This window comes from Trichechus manatus, unplaced genomic scaffold, assembly GCF_000243295.1.
Source record: "Trichechus manatus latirostris isolate Lorelei unplaced genomic scaffold, TriManLat1.0 scaffold00029, whole genome shotgun sequence".
NCBI classification, from domain to species: domain Eukaryota; kingdom Metazoa; phylum Chordata; class Mammalia; order Sirenia; family Trichechidae; genus Trichechus; species Trichechus manatus.
The window spans coordinates 5,833,710-5,855,671 of NW_004443965.1; the positions used below are offsets into that span (position 1 = coordinate 5,833,710).

The 21,962-nt window shown below is 38.9% G+C and overlaps 1 protein-coding gene across 1 annotated transcript in view; it reads right to left on the bottom strand.

Annotated features, from left to right (window-relative positions):
* PDE8B (phosphodiesterase 8B) overlaps nucleotides 1-21,962 on the bottom strand; it is a 299,340-nt gene that overhangs the window by 127,008 nt on the left and 150,370 nt on the right. The window contains exons 3-4 of the mRNA XM_023729447.1: nucleotides 3,988-4,178; nucleotides 678-737 (exon numbers count right to left, since the gene is read on the bottom strand). Coding sequence (XP_023585215.1) covers nucleotides 678-737; nucleotides 3,988-4,178 — 251 coding nt within the window. The remainder of the gene's footprint in view (nucleotides 1-677; nucleotides 738-3,987; nucleotides 4,179-21,962) is intronic.

Below are 21,962 nucleotides of genomic sequence, written 5' to 3' on the forward strand. Positions count from 1 at the left end.
TTAAGTGACTACAACAAATTTTGATACTTGCAAAGATTCCAACCATCGCAGCTTGTACAAACAACTTTTTTTCCTGTTGGTTCTTTTATTTTAAGTGCTGGCCATTTCAAACAATAAACCTGGCAAAGCCAGTTCTGTATCCTACAGTCTAATTGAACCTACAGCTCAATCCTTCTTCTTTGCCTTCCAACACTGGCATAAATCCTTCTGTCTTGCTTCTAGCCACAAAACAAAAGTGTCAACAAAAACTGCGCAAACCTTATATTGTGGTAGATTTAGTGCCTCTTTGTTCTCATGGTACCATTTTCTTCTTCTTTAGTGAAAACCAAGCATTTTCCCATTTCTTTTCTTCAAAGCAAAGATAAATTAGAACAGTGTTCTCTCCAAACTTCCTCCTCTCCAGATTTTCTATTCATTTCTAGTATATAACGAGCAATCTTTTTTTTCCTGAGGTGTGTGAGGGTGTGCCAACAGCAATTAAATATGATAAAGAGAAAAACCTAAGTATTTCCAGAAACTTGTAAAACAAAGAAAACTCCCAAATGCAAGGGCTAAGGTTGGTATTGTAGGGCCAAAGAAATGCCCACTGCTTTGCAAGCTCAGAGACTGGCTGACATCAGACGCACGTTTCAGATGAACAGTGCTACTTCCAGCTGGGGACGGGAGGGTGCACTTACGTTTGTGAAACCACTGCAAGGATCACCGTGTGCTCGGAGGGATTTGTGGCCCGGATCGACCTGCAATGAAAAGCCTCCACGTCAAACAAGTTGATCTCGGCTTTGTAACATTAAACAAATATGGAACTTCTTCACTTTGAAAATGGCACAAAATCAAATTTTTCTCTAAATGAAAAAGTCTGAAAATGCATGGAAGACAACAAAGAAAGATGCCCTTGTGGGTTAGGATGATCTTTTTGTTTTGTTAAAAAAAAATTTTTTTTTAACTTCTAGGCAATTATCCAACAGGTCAGACCTGCCAATTTTCCACTTCAAAAACTGGCAAATTCCACTTAAATTCCATGTTTCTGACTGAAATTCCACTCTGTGAAAAATTGGCAGTCCTACAATCCTCTAGTTATCGGTTTGTACTTGGTGAGCTAATTGGGCTGGATCTTTTTCCTTTTAAAATAGTAGATAGTTCAGACAGCTGACCTTAAAATAAAGATTAAAGCGTTTACTGGCAGCTGGATATACAAATGCAGGTTAAAGCCTATTAAAGAAGGTACAAAAAGTTGTCCACATTCTTCTGTTGTACCATTGTTTGTGCTCAAATACTTTTAAATAACTGGGTCATCAGCTCGGGCTGGGAAATATTGTAATATAGTTCCTGCCACTGTAGTTATATTTGCTGAACTATGACAAACATGTACATAGTTAGCTTAGTCCTTGGATTATAACAGGATAAAAGTATATAAAGATGTTAAATTTTGAAGTCCTTGAGTCTTCTTAGATGTGCTGTAGTACAGCTCAGATTCTGGATTATTCTGGTCGGGGGGGGGGGTCATAAATTGGACGAACTTTTAACAAAGTGTCACATGCTTGAATCTTAGTATAAATATGAATGCCTGTTTGACCTGTTCTCTTAGTCTGGCCTCTGCTTATTTTGAGATCCCTCAGAAGAGAACCATTGTCTCTAAGAACTGAAGGAAGGTCAAGGCTACTCCTGAGTAATCTGTGAAACAAAGTGTGTTTGTTTTTCTTTCTAGCTATTGGCATTTCCTCTCTTCTCCATTTTACTGTGTTTGCACTACCTCTCTCCTAAGGACAGCCAGTTCACACTGCTTCATCCTCTATGGACAACTCCAAATTTTCCTGACCTTTCTCAGAAAATGTATCTTCCCCATGTCCTATTCCTTGAGACCTCCATCTATGAGGGCAGAAGGCTCAAGAAAATGATCAGCTATTATATTCCTGGGAAGTGAAGTTTCCCCTTATGGATAAATAGTATTTGAACAAGTTCCTTTGGAGAGAATCCTTAACTCACCAAGAGGAAAGAGGGATAAGTCAATATCCCTCCAATGCTAGCACAGACTACCCCATCCAGCCACCCTACAGACTAGGTCCTGCTAGGGTGAATCTACACTTACTTTATACTTAGGAGCCTACTGAGTACTAAGCAGAAATTCCAGTCAGCACCTAATGAAAAGAATGCACAGTGTTTCGGGGGCATGCTCTAATCTCCAGGAAAACACCACTCCCCACGTTCAGTGGGCCTATTCCACCCCAATGAAGTGTCAAGGGTATGCTGCTGGGCTACACTGTAAGGGGCAGGCCCTAGAGCAGAAGCTAAAACGTGTTATGAACATAACTGGGCCAGAGCACATGTTTTCTTGGCCTCTTTAGGGATTGGCTTCCATCTCTTGGGTTGCTCCCTGCTGTTTACCTCTTTCTCTCATCTCTCCAAAGGAACTGGCCTGGTAAGAGAGGCCTATGTCTCTTCTTGGTTGACAGGACTAAGGGAGAAATGGGAGGGAGGGAAGTCGGGGGTGCAAGGAAGCAAGGGGCAGCCAGTTTAGCTCAAAAGTCAGGGATCTAGGGCTATATGTGGCAATAAAAAATGTGTATCTGCCATGAGTGTATCCCCCCCACATCTTAATAAATCACTATCACGTGTGCTGGTATTGAAGCACTCAGGAACCTGACTAGCCTCTACATAACCAATAACAGTCAGCAAACACATCACGAGGTATGTACACCTGGCTTCTGAATGCACAGATAACCACGGTTTTTCTATGCAGCTAAGTCACAGATGCATTTGTTAAGAAACAGAGCCACATCTCTTTATACTTAAGAATGTAAAACTTATCTGCTAAACTGGCTTTGTCTGAATTAAAAGATTTCTTATTAACTTTTCTATAGCTGATGCTTATCTCAAATCACTCTATTTGTGCATATAAAATCTTGTATGAAAAGTAAATTAAGGCCAAGAAAAAAGCACACTTAGTATAAATGACCCAATTTTACCCCAAAAAGCATTTAAAAATATTTCTTAATGTTAAAAATGCCATCCAAATATTTTATGATAAAATATGCACATTATTAAACAGGCAGGTATTTATGTGCAAAAAGATTAGCTTATGTGAAACCAGTAAAACATTTTAAAATAGGTTCCTTAAGAAAAATTCTTCTTTGGGAAACTTTGAAGACCACCAATGAATAGCAAAGGCAATGCCTTTGAGGAAAAACTTGTCCTAATCCACTAATTTCTTGTCAGGTTACCAATGGTTCCAAGAAGCCATTTCCCCACCTTTCATTTCACTAATGAATATTCAAGAAAATTCCAGTTCCATATGTAATTGGATGGAGTCTGTCCTGGTCTAGCATTTAACTAGTGACCTCTACCCTCTCGCTTCAAAGCATTCCACTTCTGCTAAATTGATCGGTTCACCAGTGCTAACTCTTATGACTATGCATTTATTTATGAACAGGCATGCTTTTCCTGACCAGAGTGCAAGTATTTCTATAAAGGAGCAGGGGGTTTGGATCCCTGGAAGATTTTCTGCTGCTGCAAAGTAGCTGTCTTTGCTCCATTACTGGGAAGCCTACTGTAGGATCTAACCATCTGTGTCAGGGAGGGAAAAATTTCTATTTCACACATTGCTGATGCTCATTTTGGGACAGAATAATGATTAAAATATCTGGTTTGAATCCAAACCATATCTATATAATAAGAACTGTGTGAATTTTAATGCTGTTCTTGCAAATATGAGCAACACTCGGCAAGGGGGGGAGGACACCCTGAAGTTTTCTTTGGAGCCCAGCTCACACTTCCAAATTCAGTGCAACTCAAATGTGGAAGAGTAGAAAAGGCAAGAGAAATCCGCAAGAGGAGCTATAGCTTTCATCCCAGAAATCAAATATACTGCTTAGAAATATCAACACATATTTTAGAAATACTCGGGATGGAACTAAACACACACCTATGAGTGAAGTTCATTTTCAACTATTAAATGGACATTTACTAAGCACATTAAATCCAGGAAGGTACCTGCACACAGCTTCTGCATCAAAGTTTCGAGTTTGTCTGTGATCAATAACAATAATTTCATGGTGCTTATCTAAAAAGCATTCAAGGGCTGACTCTGGAGTCCGAGAGATATTGCACCTGTAGCCGGCTCTGTCACATGCCCACCAGAACCCATCACTCTGACTGTCCTCCTTTGCAAAGATCAGCAAAACCTGAAACACACAGAGAAGGTCATCCTGTTAGAAATCAACATCTTAGAGACTGGATTACAAACAGGCCTATGGTCTGCTGGTTAAAAATGTGGCCTCTGGAGAGGGCTGCTGGGTTCAAATCCCAGCTTTTCCACTTGGTAACAGTGGGTCTTTGGAGAAGTTATTTCATCTCTTTGGTCGATAAAGATCTCAAAGATCTACAAAGATTTTTACTGTAAGACAAGGATCTGAACAGTGCCATGTAAGCTCATTGTGAGAACTGAATGACTGAGCACAGAATAAATGCTCAAAAAGTCTAGTGGTGGTTGTCCTTCACTACAACTGTAGATATCTTTAACTTCCTACTTAGCTTTGCTTTTAAGTAGATTAAGCAGTAAAATTGTTAAAAGGATAATTGACACAGGTGAAACTGGTACGTACACACGTACACACACACACACACGGTTCCAGTGCAAAAGGTGTTTGCCTCACAATCCCAGGAGGACAACTATCTGAATTTAGCACTAAAATACCTATAATGACACAGAAAAACAAGGGAACACAAAACAATCTCAAAAACTAATTCTAACACTCAACTATTGCCAGAATTTGGAAAGAATGATCATGAACTATGGAGCTAAACTGAGGAAAATTTGCCTCAATTTGCTGCCTTGAAAAGCACAGCCCCACCCACTAAGAAGGTAGCAATACTTTACACATCTCCCCTCTCATTGTCCCCTGGCTCAGAAACCCAGATTTTCTGCCAGCCAGAAAGCCAGAGACAGCCTTACCACCACTTGAACTTACTCATTTATTTATGTAGTTATGGTCTACCTCTCCCACTAGAATTAAGCTTCAGGGGGGCAAGGACTTGCCTGTCTTGTTCTCTTCTGTGTCCCCTGTGCCCAGCATGAGGGTGGCACTTACCAGATGCTCAGTAAATATTTGCTGAGAGTGAAACAATAACTATATATAGGGTTTTTCTGAGGGGTTTACTATTAATAGGAGGAAGACTACCTCAGAACAATAGGTCTAACAAGAAAAGCATAGAATAATCTCAATATATTGATAAGGCATTTAATATTTTTCAGCACCCATTTCTGATTTAAACAATTAGGAATAGAAGGATAGTTTCTCAACATGAAGGGCTTTTAAGCCAGCAGCCGATACTATTCATTCTGGTGAAATACCAGATGTGTTTCATTTAAAATCAGAAACAAGACATATAGTACCACCATCACCATTACATTTGTAAAAACCTTTAATAAGGGAAAATTAGAAATACACAGAAAAGTAGAAACAATAGTATCATGAACCTTCATGTACCCATCCAACCACATTCAGCAAATGCCAACTCCTGGCCAATCTGGTTTCCTCTCTATCCCTAACTACTTTCCCGACTCTCATATTACTTTGAAACAATTCCCAGATATTCTATCATTTCATCCATAAGTACATCAGTGTGCATCTATTAAAATAAGGACTCTTCTAAAAACAAATACAATCAAAATACTATTTCATACCTAAAATCCCCCAATAACTTCTTTACATCATCAAATATTCAAATGTATCATAAATGTGATTTTTTATACTTTGAAGCATAATCCCAGTAAGATTCCCACCTTGAAACTATGTCTCTTAAATGTCTCTTAATCTATAGGCTCCCCTCCATCTCTTTTTATAAATTACTAATCAATAAGACAAATACTAATCACTCAAAATAAAAATGGATAAGGAGACACAGAAGAAATACAAATGGCTGATAAGCATGTAAAACTGCTCGACATCCTTAGTAATCAATGATCTGACAAAGGCTTTTTGAAAATGTTCAGGTGGGTACAGCATCACAGTTGACTTAGCCATTTCAAGTTGATTTGATACAATATTTCTGGAAAGCAATTTACCAATATGTAGTAAGAATCTCAGGAGAGTTCATACCCTTTGATCTTATAATTCTACTTTTAGCAATGTATCTTAAAGACATAGAGAATTGGACAAATATTTATTTGTATGCCTTTTCATTGTAGTAATATATATTTAATTATATATTATTTTATAGATATTATAATGTAAAATAACCTGAAAACAACATAAATGACCACTGGGAAATGGTCAAATAAAGTATGGCATATTCACATAGTGGATGGTTATACAGCTGTTAAAATATTCTTTTTGAAGCTCACCTAGAGTTATGGGAAATGTCTCTAAGTGCCAAAGGGTAGGACATCACTGAGGAGGACATCCACTTTCCATAATAAGACCTTAAACACTCCTATCATTTCTGTCTCCGATAATAATCTTAGTGAAGGTTGTAGCTGGAATGCTTCCTTTTAATATGGCAAACATTGTGTGATCATATATTTTAGAAGTCCAGAGTCATATGTTCAGTCTTCAAAATCGACTGGAGTCAGGAACAGGTATACATACAGAAATCAATGCTCATTGGTGGTTACCAGGGATTGAGGTGGGAGGGAGAGGAGGGAATCACTCCAGATAGTTGACATTTGTTATTTTTGGTGATGGGAAAGGTAACACTGAATGTGGGTGAAGTGCACACAGCTTGATCCAAGTAAATAATGTCACGGAGACGTACACGAGAAAAAAAAATTTTTTTGGTAAATGCCACGACCTATACAATTTTGCAACTATGGCAACCAAAAAATACATGTGTGGTTACCTATGTATGCATATATGCATATATGTGTATAGGTATTGTGATAGTTAAGGTTGTGTGTCAGCTTGGCTGGGCCATGATTTTCAGTGGTTTAGCAGTTATGATATAGTTTGGCAGTCATATAATGATGTGATCACCACTATGATGAGATTTGATATAATGTGATCACCTCCATGATGGGATCTGCTGTGAGCAGCCAATCAGTTGAAAAGGAGTTTCCTTGGGGGGTGTGGTCTGCATCCAATATAGGTGGACTTTCTGGCAAGGTTCGTGGGCTTTTGTTCACTCTGGATCCTGCAGGTGGCTCCTGTTCATCTGACCTCCGGTTATTCGGACTTGAGCTAGCAGATTACCTAAAGTCTTGCCTGCCGATCTTGGGATTCATCAGTCTTTGCAGCCTGTGAGCAAGAGCCCCACTGTCTGACTTTTTTGATCTTGTGTTTGCTAACCCCTGCAGCTACATGAATCAGGAGAAGCCTCCAGCCTGACCCATGGACTTGGGACATTCCAGCCTCTACAACCACATGAGGCATTTCCTTGACATAAATCTCTTTATATATATTTATATGCTTTACTGGTTTTGCTTCTCTAGAGAACCCAGCCTAAGACAGGTATGTATATAATAAGTGTGCATACACAGATGCATTTATATGTATATACATGTATGTGTGTGCATGCACATATATAATAAAGCACATGGGGGCACAGTTCGGATACTTCTTAGGCACAACCAAACACCTCGAAGGATTGGTTTTCTGGGGTTGAAGACTCAGAATCTGTGATGGAGTGAATGTGTTTTGCATGTGGCAAAGAATGAATTTTGGGAGGCCAAAGGATGGAATGTTATGGATTTAATTATGTCCGCCAAAAATATGTGTTGTAAATACTAACCTCTATGCATGTGGTTATGATCCCATTTGGGAATGGGTTGTCTTTGTAATGTTAATGAGGCAGGATTAGTGTAGGGTGTATCTTGAGTCAATCTCTTTGGAGATATAAAAGAGATTAAGTGACCAGAGGAGAGATGGGGTAAGATAGATGCCGAGACACATGAAGATCTACAAGGAACCAGGAAGCAGAAGTTGAAGAGTCAAGGACCTTCCTCCAGAGTCAACAGAGAGAAAAAGCCTTCCCCTAGAACCGGTGCTCTGAATTTGGACTTCTACCTTCCTCAACTGTGAGAAAATAAGTTTCTGTTTGTTAAGGCCATCCACTTGTGGTATTTCTGTAATAGCAGCACTAGATAACTAAGACAAGACCATACTCTCAGACAACTTGGCCAATTGGCATAATATAGTTCATAAAATTTAAGTTTTACATACTAGTTTGGTGAATAGTGTCTGGGAGCTTAAAAGCTTGTGAATGGCCATCTAAGATACAACTATTGGTCTCTACTCATCCGGAGCAAAAGAGAAAGGAAACCAGACTCAGAGAAGAAACTAGTCTACAGGACTAACAGCCTACACGAACTACAACCTCATCTACCCTAAGACCAGAAGAACTAGACGGTGCCTGACTATCAGTATCAACTGTTCCACTCAGGGCCATGATAGATGGATCTTGACAGAATGGGAGAAAAATGTGGAACAGAGCTCGATTTCTTAAAAAGTCCAGATTTACTGGACCAGTTGAGAGTAGAAGACTCCCCGAGACTATTGCCCTGAGATACACTTTAAACTTGAACCGTAACTATCCTCAGAGGTCACCTTTTAGCTAAATTAACAGATTGGCTCACAAAATAAGTAATATCACACATGAGTACTGCGCTTCTTTAAAAAAATCATTTATATAAGACCAGATGGTCAATAATTACTCTAAAGCAAAGAAGAGAAGGTAAGGAGACAGGGAACTAGATTACTGAAGATGGAACAACCAGAATGAAAATAATGAGAATGTTGCCACATTGAGAAAAATATAACAAATATCACTGAACAATTTGTGCAGAAATTGTTAAATGGGAACCTAATTTGCTGTGTGAACCTTCACACAAAAAATTATTTTAAAAAAATCCATTGGAGTACCATGAGTAGGTTCAATCACCTCAGAAAATTTGAACCTCAAAAGTTACTCCTTTCATTGAACAAGCTCCCCAGTCCCTACCTCCACAAGGACTTTCTGGACAAGGGCACTAATTTCCCCTCACTTCTTCCATGACTTCTCCTTTCTAGGTGTTTATCCAAAACATGAACTTATCCTTATTTAATCTGCACAAGGTCTCAGATATGGACCCTGACTTCAAATTCCCAAGTCCACTTTCTGTATCACACTCACCTACATTATTGCCTTTCTTGTCCCTCCACAATGAAGTCCTCATTCTATTGTGAATTCTAAATACTTCAAAGAAATGACCCTGGTGGGAAAACCATCTTGAGTTTGTCAGTGAGAATCAAGTACCTTTAATTATCAGAGGTCCTCAAGAAATTCTGTCGAAGTAAATTGAACTCCAGGGATTTGAGTTACCTGGTTTAGGTGGTAAAGTTCCATAGCCCAAATGTGCTAAATAATGCAAATCTGCAGTAAGACATTTCCTTTCTTTTACTGGTATTATGAGAGACCCTTGGGAAAAGTCCCTTTATGGGGCTTGAGACCATGGTACCACTGGGTACAGACAGAGGTCAACATACTTCCCTCCTTTCTGAATGGTATCCTCATTGTGTTCGCAGAGGTTCAATTGCAGATCATGAGCAAGCTACCCCCACAGTCTGCCCTCAAACAGAATTCTTGGACAACTGAAGAACCCATCTTCAGGTATGGGGCATGAGCATGTTTGGATCCTACCTGGCTCTGCATTGATTGGGAATACAGGAAGAGTGAGCTCCTTTTGGCACTGGTCTGTCCATCTCTCAATGTCCTCACATTTCCGTTTCATGCAATAAATAGAATCAAAGCTCAGTCTTTCCAAGAGGGGAGGCATCCCTAACTTGGCCTATCATTTTCTGTTTTCTCAAATGCCTTGTTTCCAGGAGAGAAATAATATATTTTTCAGCATGATTTTAACATTTTCTCCTTAGCCCATGGCTTGAAATCACACCCTGCTAACACAGAAGACAGCTACACTTATTTAGAGCACACTCTGTGCTAGAACTTGTCACTTTTCAGTTCAAGATGTTCCTAAAATCTTCAGCCACAGAGCTCTTTCTAGGAAAAAAACAGGAGGTGCTGTCAACAGAGGTGAAGGGCACAGCCTTGTAACTTTGGTAGTTAAAAGGAAGCCTTCAAACCAAACTATGAGAAGTCACAACAACAACAACAACAACAAAAAGTAGAATAAACTGGTTTGTGCAAACAGTCAGTAGCCCTGCAGTTCATGCAGGTGTGGTATTAATGTAAGAAACTCAATATGCAAAGCCTAGAGTCAGAGAAGGTGACAGAACTTCTTGTCTTCTTGTCTTTCATCTGGCTAGCTAAATTTCTCAACAAGAATCTCAACAATTCATATTTCCTTATGCCTCACTGTTTGACTAATACAATAAGAACACAACTCTATTCTCATGCTGGGCATTGCCACAGATATCACTAATCTCATTTATCTTTTGTGACCTCAAAGTAATTGCAACTTGTATTCGTCTTAAGTGGCCTTTAATGTGAATGGAGTGTTCCACTTTTGAAAAAAAAGATAGATGTCATTTACTCAACAGATATTTCCTGAGCACCTACCATGTGCCAGACACCATTTTAATTGCTTAGGGTACATCACTGAACAAAATATGGATCCCTACCCTGATGGAGGGGACCTGGTTGCACAGTGATTAGGCATTTGGCTGCTGACCAAAAGGGTGGCAGTTCAAATCCACCAGCCACTCCTTGGAAACCCTATGGGGTAGTTCTACTTCGTCCTATAGGGTCGCTATGAGTGGGAACTGACTCGACGACACATAACAACAACAACCCTGATGGAACTTGCACCGTAGTGGTGGAAGGACAGACAATAAACAATCGGCATAATAAATAAATGAATTACATGGAATGTTAATAATTGATAAGTGATACGTGAAAACACAGTAGAGTAGAGTAAGGGGCTCAGGAGGAGGGTGCTGGCTGTAGTGTTCAGTAGGGTGGTTAGGGTAGGCTTTGAGCAAATGCCTGAAGGAAACAGGAAAGTAAGCCAAGTGGATATCTGGGGGAAAAGTATTCCAGGCAGAGGGAACAGGTCGATAGGCCCTATAGCGGACATGTCCCTGGTGTGTTCAAGGAACTGCACAGAAGCCAGAGAGGAGGGTGGGAGGGTAGAAGAGAAGGTCAAGCTCACAGGAGAGAGCTAGAGATCATGGCAGGGACTTACAGACTATTTTAAGGACTTAAACAGAATTTCACATGAAAACCTGCAAAACTAAATGAAGATAGGGAGCATTTATGTTATAAAAGCACTCACTAGAGAATTTCTTTGGAAAGCATTTAAAACTCTTTCCATTTATAAAAATTTAATTTAGAAAGATGACTTTTCAATAATTTAACTCCTAAGCGAAGTGAAAATCTATGGGAATAAAAACAACACATTGTAGAGTAAAATACGGTAGCAATCACCTTTTTTGGATGTCTTCCTAGCTCAGGACAATTATCCCTTCTCTACGAAATACCCCTAAAACTCATAGTGGTGGTCCCAAGTAACCAGTTGGTTAGACTCTTTGTTCCCATCTGCAAGGCCACAGCTGGGCCAATGATAGTTTGCTTCTGGGAATCTGGAACTTGAGCAGAGACACACAGAGGCTGGGAATTGGGATCTGTAGCCCATTAACAGCAGAGATGTTGAAGGAGCAGCCTGAAGCTCCTGCTGCCAAAGTACTTAGAGATGGCCCACTGCCATCCTTCCCAGCATGGCTTCCCAATCTCCCTCAGATTCTGCTCTCTTTCTAATAGAGGTCCTATTTATTCACTTTTCATATAAGGCAGCTACTGTGATCGTAAACAAAAATCAAACAAACATCAAGCAATACAGTCCCTCTTCAGTTTTAACACATATCAATATTTAGTTTCTTTGTTAGATATGGCCATTTATTAATATTTATTGTCATTCACTGAGACAAATCCCATAAAATTTCACAATATACTAAAACATTCATCATTAAAGGCAGATAATGGAACTTGATTTATAAAGAGTAAAAACAAACCCTTCTGCATGCTCTAAATGATATGCTCGACATTCATTGGAAGAATATTTATTGATGATCTATTATGCATAATGTTAAGAACTGGGCCTGAAAAGATGACACAGACAGCCCTTAGACCTCAGCAGGGGAGAGAGGCAGGTAAGCAGACAGTTACAATAAGTGTGCTAAGAAGTGGTGAACATAGACACACATAGTATGGATGAAGCACCCAGGACAAGAACCTAGCCACAGGAGAGCAAGCAGAAAGCAGTAGCTTTGTTTCATCAACGTCATTGCACTGTCGCAAATATCACCAAGAGTAGGAATGAGGAAATGTCTTCTTTCTACAGCAGGCGTTGACAAACGTGGGTTCTACTCAGGGTCAGAACAAGACTACAGGCAGTCCTCGCTTTGCATGGTACTGCAGGACCATAAAAATGACCCTGCAAAGCAATCTTAGTAACCAACGGGAAAAATTATGTTTGTTCTGTGACCTTTCAAAATTTTTGTCATAACATTAAAAACTCTTATTGTCAGTTATGAATGTATTATTGTTTTTGTTTTGTGCCATCAAGTCAATTCCAATTCATAGTGATCCTACAGAATAGAGAAGAACTGCCTCACAGGGTTTAAAATTCTGTAATCTTTGCAGGAGGAGATCACCAGGCATTTTCTCCCTTGGAGTGCCTGGTGGGTTCACTCTTTCAGTTAGCAGCTCAGCACTTAACCAATGTGCCACCAGGGCTCCTTTATGAGCTTATAGGTGTTATGGACTGAATTACTTCCCCAAAAAATATATGTTGTAAATCCTAACCTCTATGCCTGTAGTTATAACCTTATTTGGGAATGAGTTGTCTTATGTTAATGAGGCAGGATTAGTGTAGGGTGTGTTTTGAGTCAGTCTCTTTTGAGATATAAAAGAGATTAAACAAGCAAGTCAGTAAGCAGAGATGGGAGAAGATAGATGCCACACCACATGAAGATCACCAAGGAGCCAAGGAACAAGGACCTTCCTACGGAGCCAACAGAGACAGAAAGCCTTCTACTATAGCTGGAGCCCTGATTTTGGACTTCTAGCCTTCTAACTGTGAGAAAATAAATTTCTGCTTGTTAAAGCCACCCACTTGTGATATTTTTGTTATAGTAGCACTAGAAAACTAAGACAGGAAAGGGAAAAAATAGTAAAATTAATATTTATTTAGTACACTGCAATTTAAAATGTTAGAAACATTGAGAACTAAAATGTTTTATTTCTTTTTAAAAAATAGTTAACACAGGAAAGGTCACGGAAGCTCCATAGACACATACAAACTCCTTGAGGGACTGAATTGCTGTGCGGAGGGCTGTGGGGACCATGGTCTTCGGGAACATCTAGCTCAATTGGCATAACACAGTTTATAAAGACAATGTTCTACATTCTACCTTGGTGAGTAGCATCTGGGGTCTGAAAAGCCTGTGAGTAGCCATCTAAGATACTCCAGTGGTCTCACCCCTTCAGGAGCAAGGGAGAATGAAGATAACAGGATACATGGAAAAGATGAGTCCAAAAGACTAATGGACCACAGCTACCAAGGCCTCCACCAGACTGAGTCCAGTACAGCTAGATGGTGCCCGGCTACCACCACTGACTGCTCTGACCAGGATCACAACAGAGGGTTCCAGACAGAGCTGGAGAAGGATGTAGAACAAAACTCTAACACACACACACACACAAAAGACCAGATTTACTGGCCTAAAAGAGACTGGAGAAACCCCGAGAGTATGGCCCCCAGACACCCTTTTAGCTCAGTGGTGAAGTCACTTCTGACGTTCACCGTTCAGCCAGGGATTGGACAGCCCCATAAAACAAAACGGGACTTATCAGGCACAGCAGTCTATGGACAAGGACTAGAAGGCAGAAGGGGACAGGAAAGCCGGTGATAGGGACCCCAAGGTTGAGTAAGGACCGTGTTGACGTGTAGTGGGGTTGTTAACCATTGTCATAGTGCAACATGTGTACTGTTCAATAAGAAACTATTTTGTTCTGTAAACCTTCATCTAAAGTGAGAATAGCAGCACAACTGGAAGAGCGTAGTCGATGTCACTGAACTGTGCATGTAGAAATTTTTGAAATGGTATATCTTTGGCTACGTATATTTTCACCAAAAAAAAGAAAAAAAAGGTCAAGAAGGGAGAGGGTTGACATGTTGTGGGGTTGTTAACCAATGTCATGAAACAATATGTGTACTACTGTTTAATGAGAAACTATCTGTTCTGTAAACCTTCACCTGAAGTACAATAAAAAATAATAATAATAAAAAAAATAGTTACCAAAGGTAGTTTAAACTGTAGTTGCCATCTTCTAGTCATATAAATTATGATATGGAACAAGCATCTTTTTTATACCTTGGCAAATTGTCACATTTGTGTGAATCAGCTTCTAACACTTTGACCTCTGTGCTTTCAATGTTATGAAATATTGAGCTCCTTTAATTAGTGTGAAGTTTTTTGCTGGCATCACTTCCTCTGGGACATCTTCATCCTTTTTGTCACAAGCACTTTCCTCATTAATGTGGTTAAGTTTTCTATCACTAACTTCCTCTGGCTACAAATCTAGAATCTCTTAAAGGTGGCAGTGTCAACATTCACCAATCAGCTATTTCTTTTACAATGCTACTTACATTCAACTCAAATTTTACTTCTAGCATTATCACTTTTCATTTCTTTGCTGCAGTTTCATTTTTGTTGGCTAATTCTTTGAATTATCCATTTTTGTAAAATGTCATGTAGGCTTATTACTGAGATACAAGGGAGAAACACAACTACATGCTTTGCTGTCTGTGGTTAAAGTGAATTACAGATAGACAGAGACCAATTGTCAAGACTTTGGAAGAAGTGACACGGTTGGTCACTGATCACAATACACATCTGTAATTGACAGTCATTCACAGACTGAAAGGATAATGGCAAAGTTTGTACTTTATGCAGTTACTCACAGTTAACAGACCGTGGCAACTGAAATCTGAACCATGTTGTTGGAGGTCTGTTATTTACCTAAACCATGGTAACTGAATTTTGTGCATATTGGAACTGTGCAAAGCAAGTGTTAACTGTACTGTTTTTCAAATGTAACTAAAAAGACTGACACACAGGGTGTCCCTCTATCTCCAGGAAGAACGTGAGCTAAACCTTCCTGGAACCACAAAGTTTAATTCGGTTTTCATTCTGAGCTAAAATGATGGAATAAGGGCTAACCCAGAGCAGAGCCGAGAGAATGAAGTGGAGAGGCCTGGTGTGAGAGGCTATAGTGAGCTAACGTAGGGATGGCAGTTGACTGGAGGTTACTAGTCACAAGGACAGAAACAGGGGGCGTGACTCTCAGGAGTTCTCAGAGCAAGAAGGAACTCTGGGGAGTGGTGGCAGAGCTTGAACCCACATTTCCCAGCTCCCTCCTCAGTGATGTTTTCACAGCTCCAACTGATGTCTTCTTCTTTGCTGGAAATCTTCATAACCACTCCTTTTATAAGCTTCATCAAAAAAGCACTGAAAAATATCTTTGAGAATAGCAATAACGTGTCTTTTGATAAATTAGAATGAAACTATTTTCTCTGGTATAGGTTAATTACAAAAAAGATAAAAATAAAACTTACTTTTTCTTATATTGAAGAAGGAAGGCAATATAAGTGTTCATTACTATTAGTGTTCTTTCTAAGTATGAGTGTGTCTATACATCTCCAAATGGATTATCAACATCTACTATTAAACATCCAATTCAGAATACTGTTTGGCATAAGGAAAAACCTTGTAACAAATAGCTTCTAGAGTAGACCACACACATCGGTTGTCAGCCTTTTGGTTAAGATTAAGTGTAGAACAGACCACAGATATAGATCACGTAAGTTGCATCCACATGATACTAAACAATTAGCCAATTTGATCACAGGAGAGGGTCAATTCATTTGGAAAAAAATGGTATGGGAACATTCCTTAAATGTCCCTAAGAAAGTAACGCTAATAACAGCTATAGTTTGATGAGAATTTTCTAAGGGCCAAGGGTTACAGGGAAAATACTTTAAATATACTATGTCGCTTAATAGCCTTTTAAAAACTCTTTGGGATGGACATTACTTCCATATTACAGACTTGGAAACGGAGGCTCAAAATGGTTAAAAGACTTGTCCAAAGCCATGCAGCTAGCAAGATTTGAACTAAGGTCAGCCTGACCCCATAGCCTGTGCAGTCGTTGTATTAGGTAACCTAATCTCAGTTTAATCTTACCTACTAAAATACTGGACCAAAATTCCTAACAACTCTGTGGTTCCCTGAAGCTGGTAGGTTGGGTAAAGGACACAACTTAATAGCAGCCGTAGAACAGCAGGAGGAATGATGCTGACTGCAGCGAGATACTGAGTCTGAACGTTGCTACCACTCAGTCATTTCACTTAGTGTGAAGGTCATCTCCACAGAAGGCCATGTGATCTCCAATATATCAAATCCCCAGTATATAAAGGTTCCAGGAAAATCCATGCCCATACTATGTGGAATAATGTGTTTTGAAGGGTGGTGCTGCCTTGCCAGGAAAAAGTTTAGGCCACAGCTGTGAACCCATTCCAAGTCCAGTTGGAAAGCCCAGTGTGAGGGGAGTGGAGATAGCTCTCTCCAAGAAGAAACACATCAATTCTACCCACTGGGGAGTAAAAGTGCTCCAGGCACCAACAAACAAAAGGCCACTTGAGTTTCAGATGATATCACTTTGATATGAATCCACTGCCCCAAAATATTTTCCCTACTTTTTATTTTCTTGGCAAGATTAGAAAATATGACTTTCACTGAGTCATATCCATTCACCCAGGAGAGATGTACTCGTCCATACCACGATGCACTTCCCTTCAGTACTTCTAATCATTCCACTCCTCATATATATCTCTCCTGCCAGCTCAGGCTGCTGATGTGGGGACACCACCTTAGATGTCCTGACGTGGGAGAAATCTTCCCAGTGAACTCAGAAACACACCCTCAGAAGGAACTGCATCCTGAAATATCCTTATCAAGCAATTTCTTACAAAGCCTAAGGGCTCTGGCTGATGTAGTTAATTAACATTTTTGGCATTCCAATAAAGTAACAGAATAGATATTTTTCTCCAAGGGGGGAAATGAAATAAAACAAATGAAGGCACTAGATAGAGCTCAATTTTTTAAGACAGTTTAACATTAGTAGCAGAAGCACAATGCCCCCTGAAGTTAGAGTGTGACAAACAATAAAATCCACCGGTGTGGTCAGGGAACATCTCCATATCCCTAGAAGCAATACCATGGAGACTTGGACATAGTAGGCACTCAGGAGATTCTTATTGGATGGATCAGTGAGTAAAACTATGTTTGAATGAGGCTTTTCAAATAGTAAAGGAATCCCTGGTTCTAAGTTGAGCTCACTATCTTTTTGTTGTCTACTATTTTCTCAAGGAATTCTAATACAAGAAATTCACAAACAGGTAAGTGATAGTGAGCAAGTCTTCATTTCACTTTGAAGACTGACTAGCCACTTAAGAATCTTACAAACGTCCAGTTAAGATGGTGCTTTGACGCATCCCTCTGTTTCAAACACATAACAATGAAAGCTAAAATATTAAGAACCCCAAAAAGATATAGCTGGACTCACAAACAAAGCAAATATCTCTGAGACACAGAAATAGGTCTACATTAGTCCTACTATATCTGGGATCTCCAATACTTGGCTTTTGATTCTCTCTTTAATCTATCAGCCCTTATCTAACTTCACTTCTTTTTCTCTATAAGTTGTTTGCAACCTTAGCTAAATATTAAAATCACCTGGAGAGCTTTTATGCCTCAGGATGACTATGCCATCTAATCAACTGCATCAATCAATTACTCAACCATCAGTATTTTTAAGACTTCCCCAGTGATTCCAAATTGCAGTCAAGGTGGAGAACCACTGCTCTGCAGCCTGGACCTCATAGTTCATCACTTTAATCACTTTCCTATCAACCAGAGCTTTGAACTGGTTCATTTCAGTTCAAACCCCTGCTGATAATTTCCATTTCTAACAAGTTCTCAGATAATGTTAATGATGCTGGTTAGGGACCAATTCTGAGAGCCACTAGTAGAGAAAAAAAAAAAACAAACTAATTGCCATCAAGTCGATTCTGACTCATAGCGACCCAACAGGACAGAGTAGAACTGCCCCATAGGGTTTCTGAGGCTGTAATCTTGACGGAAGCAGACTGCCACATCTTTCTCCCGCAAAGCGGCTCATGGGTTCAAACCACTGATCTTTTGGTTAGCAGCCGAGCGCTTAACCACAGCACTACCAGGGCTCCTTACTAGTAGAGCAGTGGTTCTCAAAATTCATCATACATAAGAATCTATGGGGATCTTCTTAAAATGTAGATTGTGATTCAATATATCTGGGGTGGAAATGCAAATTCTCAGCAGGGGTTTGAACTGGAATGAACTGGTTGGAAGTCCTGCTACCAACACCTTCACTTCCCTCATTCTCTTCTCCTCTGCCAGTGCTCCCTGAAAAACCCTAGCCTTTGAGCAATCCCACTGTATACTTTCTCTAGTCTTAAACCAAAGCTGATGAGCTGTGCTAGAGAAAAATCACAAGACTGTCAGCTTTCTCCGGAGGGTGAGCCTTACCATAAGGCAGAGTAGCCTGGCACTAACATGCTGGGATTTGAAGAATTCCATGAATCTACCATTCAAGAATCATTGTTTTGAGACACACTGACTTCTTTAGGCAATTATTTTTATTAAATGCACATCTCATTGAGAAAAGTTATAAATATATAAGAATTTTGTTTTTGATGGTCTAATAGCTGGGACTCTGGTTAAAAGTAACTGAAACCTCCTTGAACTTTAGTAACAGGACGATGTGAGTTTCCAAGTGAGAGCTAGTTCTGCCCCCATGTCATCAGAATAGTGCAGGGATCACAGCAGGATTAGTACTCTATTGAGGAAAACATTATGAAATTCTTAGAGCTGAAATAAAGAGGCCCCAATCCTCATGACTGGACTGATAAACAACATCATGATAAATGGAGAAAAACTGAAGCTGTCAAGGATCTCATCTACTTGGATCAACAATCAATGTTCATGAAAGCAACATTCAGGAAATCAAACAATCTATTGCACTGGTCAAATCTGCTGCAAAAGGCCTCTTGAAAGTCCTAAAAAGCAATGACGTCACTTTGATGACTAAGGTGTGCTTGACCCAAGCCATAGTATTTTCAGTCACCTTATATACATGGGAAAGTTGGACAATGAAAAAAGAAGACAGAAGAAGAATTGATGCATTTGAATTGTGATGTTGGCAAAAAATACTGAATACACTATGGACTGCCAGAAGAACAAACAAATCAGTCTAAGAAGAAATACAACTGGAATGCTCCTTAGAAGCAAGGATGGCAAGACTTCATCTTGCTGACTTTGGACACATCATTATTAATGGAAAGACCAATTGCTAGGGAAGGACAACATGTTTGGTAAAGTAGAAGATCAGCAAAAACAAGGGAAAACCTCAGTGAGATTGACAGACACAATAGCCTCAACAATGGGCTCAAACATATCAAAGATCATGGAGATGGCACAGGTTTGGGCAATGTTTTGTTCTATTATACATCAGGTTGCCATGAATCAGAGCCAACTCAATGGCAACTAACAGCAACAAAAAATTAATAATAAAAAGACAACTCAATTAAAAAGTGGGCAGACGACTTAAACACTTCACAAAAGATGATACAGGAATGGCTAATAAACAAATGAAAAAGCGCTCAACATCATTAGTCATAGCAAAAACAAATTTAAATCACAATAAGATGGTAGTCCTCACCCAATAAAATATCTAAAATTAAAAAGATTGACAACATCAAATATCAGCAAGGATTTGGAGCAAACAGAATTCTTATATTGCTGGTAGGAATGTAAAATGATACAACCACTTTGTGAAAAGATCCTGGCAGTTTCTTATAAGACTGAAAATACCATTGCTTTGGAGGTTCTAGCTGGGCAATTAGGCAGAAATAAAAAGCACTCAGATTTGGAAAGGAGGAAGTAAAACTGTCTCTATTTCCAGATGACTTGCTTTTGTACATAAAAAATCCTAAGGAATCCACTTCTACACACACAAAACTATTAAGAACTAATAAGTAAGTTTAGCAAGGTTGCAGGACACAAGATCAGTATACAAAAATAAACTGTATTTCTACACACTAGCAATGAACAATCCAAAAAGATTAAGAAAACAATTCCACTTACAATAGCATCAAAAAGAATAAAATACTTAGGAATAAATGTAACCAAACAAGTGTAAGACATGTACACTGAAAACTACAAAACAAACTAAAGAAAATCTAAATAAACGTTCTCATCTTCATGGACTGGAAGAATTAAAATTGTTAGTATAGTAATAGCCCCCAAATGATCTACAGATTCAATGTAATCCTTATTAAAATTCCAGCTGTCCTTTTTTCAGAAATTGACAAGCTAATCCTAAAATTCATATGGAAATGCAAGGGATCGAGAATAGCAAAACAATCTTGAAGAAGAAAATCGAAGGACTCACACTTCCCACTTTTAAAATTCACTACAAAGTGACAATAATCAAGATAAGTGTTTTACTGGCATAAGGGCAGACATATATATCAATGGAATAGAAGTGACAATCCAGCAATAAGCCTTCATATCTATGGTCAATTCATTTTTGATAAAGGCATCAAGACAATTCAATGGGAGAAAGAATGGCCTTTTCAACAAATGATGCTGGGACATTTGGATATCCACATGCAAAAGAACTGGACTGGACTCTACCTCACATAATCTACAGAAATTAACTTAAAATGGATCATAGACTTAAATATAAGACAGAAAACTACAAAAGAAGCTTTAAAAGAAAACTTCAGAAGTTCAAAAGAAGAAAACATGGGATAAAGCTTTATGACCTTTAATTTGGCAATGGTTTCTTGGTTATTACAATAAAAGCATGAGCATCACAAAAGAAAAAATAGATAAATTGGACTTCATCACAATTAAACATTTTCAGCTTCAAAGGAGACTATCAAGAAAGTGAAAAGACAACTTACATAATAGGGATTGCAAATCATACATCTGATGAGAATTTAGTATGCAAAATATATAAAGAACTCTTATAAGTTAACAATAAAAAGACAAGTAACTTGACTAAAAATGAGCAAAGGATTTGAACAGCTATTTCTCCAAAGAAGATATTCAAATGACAGTAAGTACATGAAAAGATGTTCAATATCATTAAGCCATCAGGGAAACACAAATCAAAACCAAGAGATACCACTTCATGCACATGAGGATGGCTATAATCAAAAAAGTGAACAATAACAAGTGTTGGTGAGGGTACGGAGAAATTAGAACCCTCATATATTGCTGGTGGGAATGTAAATGGTGGCTATAGAAAACAATTTGGCAGTTTTCAAAAATTTTAAATTGCCATATAACCCATCAATTCCACTCCTCAGTATATACCCAAAATTTAATACGTAGATCCCACACAAAAACTTATACACAAATGTTTGTAGCAGCATTATTCATAATAGCCAAAAAGTGGTAACTGAAATAACCATCAACTGATGAACTGATAAAATAAACGTGGTATATCCATACAATGGAATATTATTCAACAAAATAAAAGAATGAATTATTGATACATACTACAACAAGAGATCTATACTTATGCCTATTCCCAAGAAAGGTGATCTCACCAAATGCGAAAATTATTGAACAATATCATTAATATCACACGAAAGTAAAACTTTGCTGAAGATCATTCAAAAGCGGCTGCAGCAGTATATCAACAGGGAACTGCCAGAAATTCAAGCTGGATTCAGAAGAGGACGCAGAACCAGGGATATCCTTGCTGATGTCAGATGCATCCTGGCTGAAAGCAGAGAATACCAGAAAGATATCTACCTGTGTTTTATTGACTAAGCAAAGTCATTTGACTGTGTGGATCATAACAAATTATGGGTAACACTGTGAAGAAAGGGAATTCCAGAACACTTAATAGTGCTCATG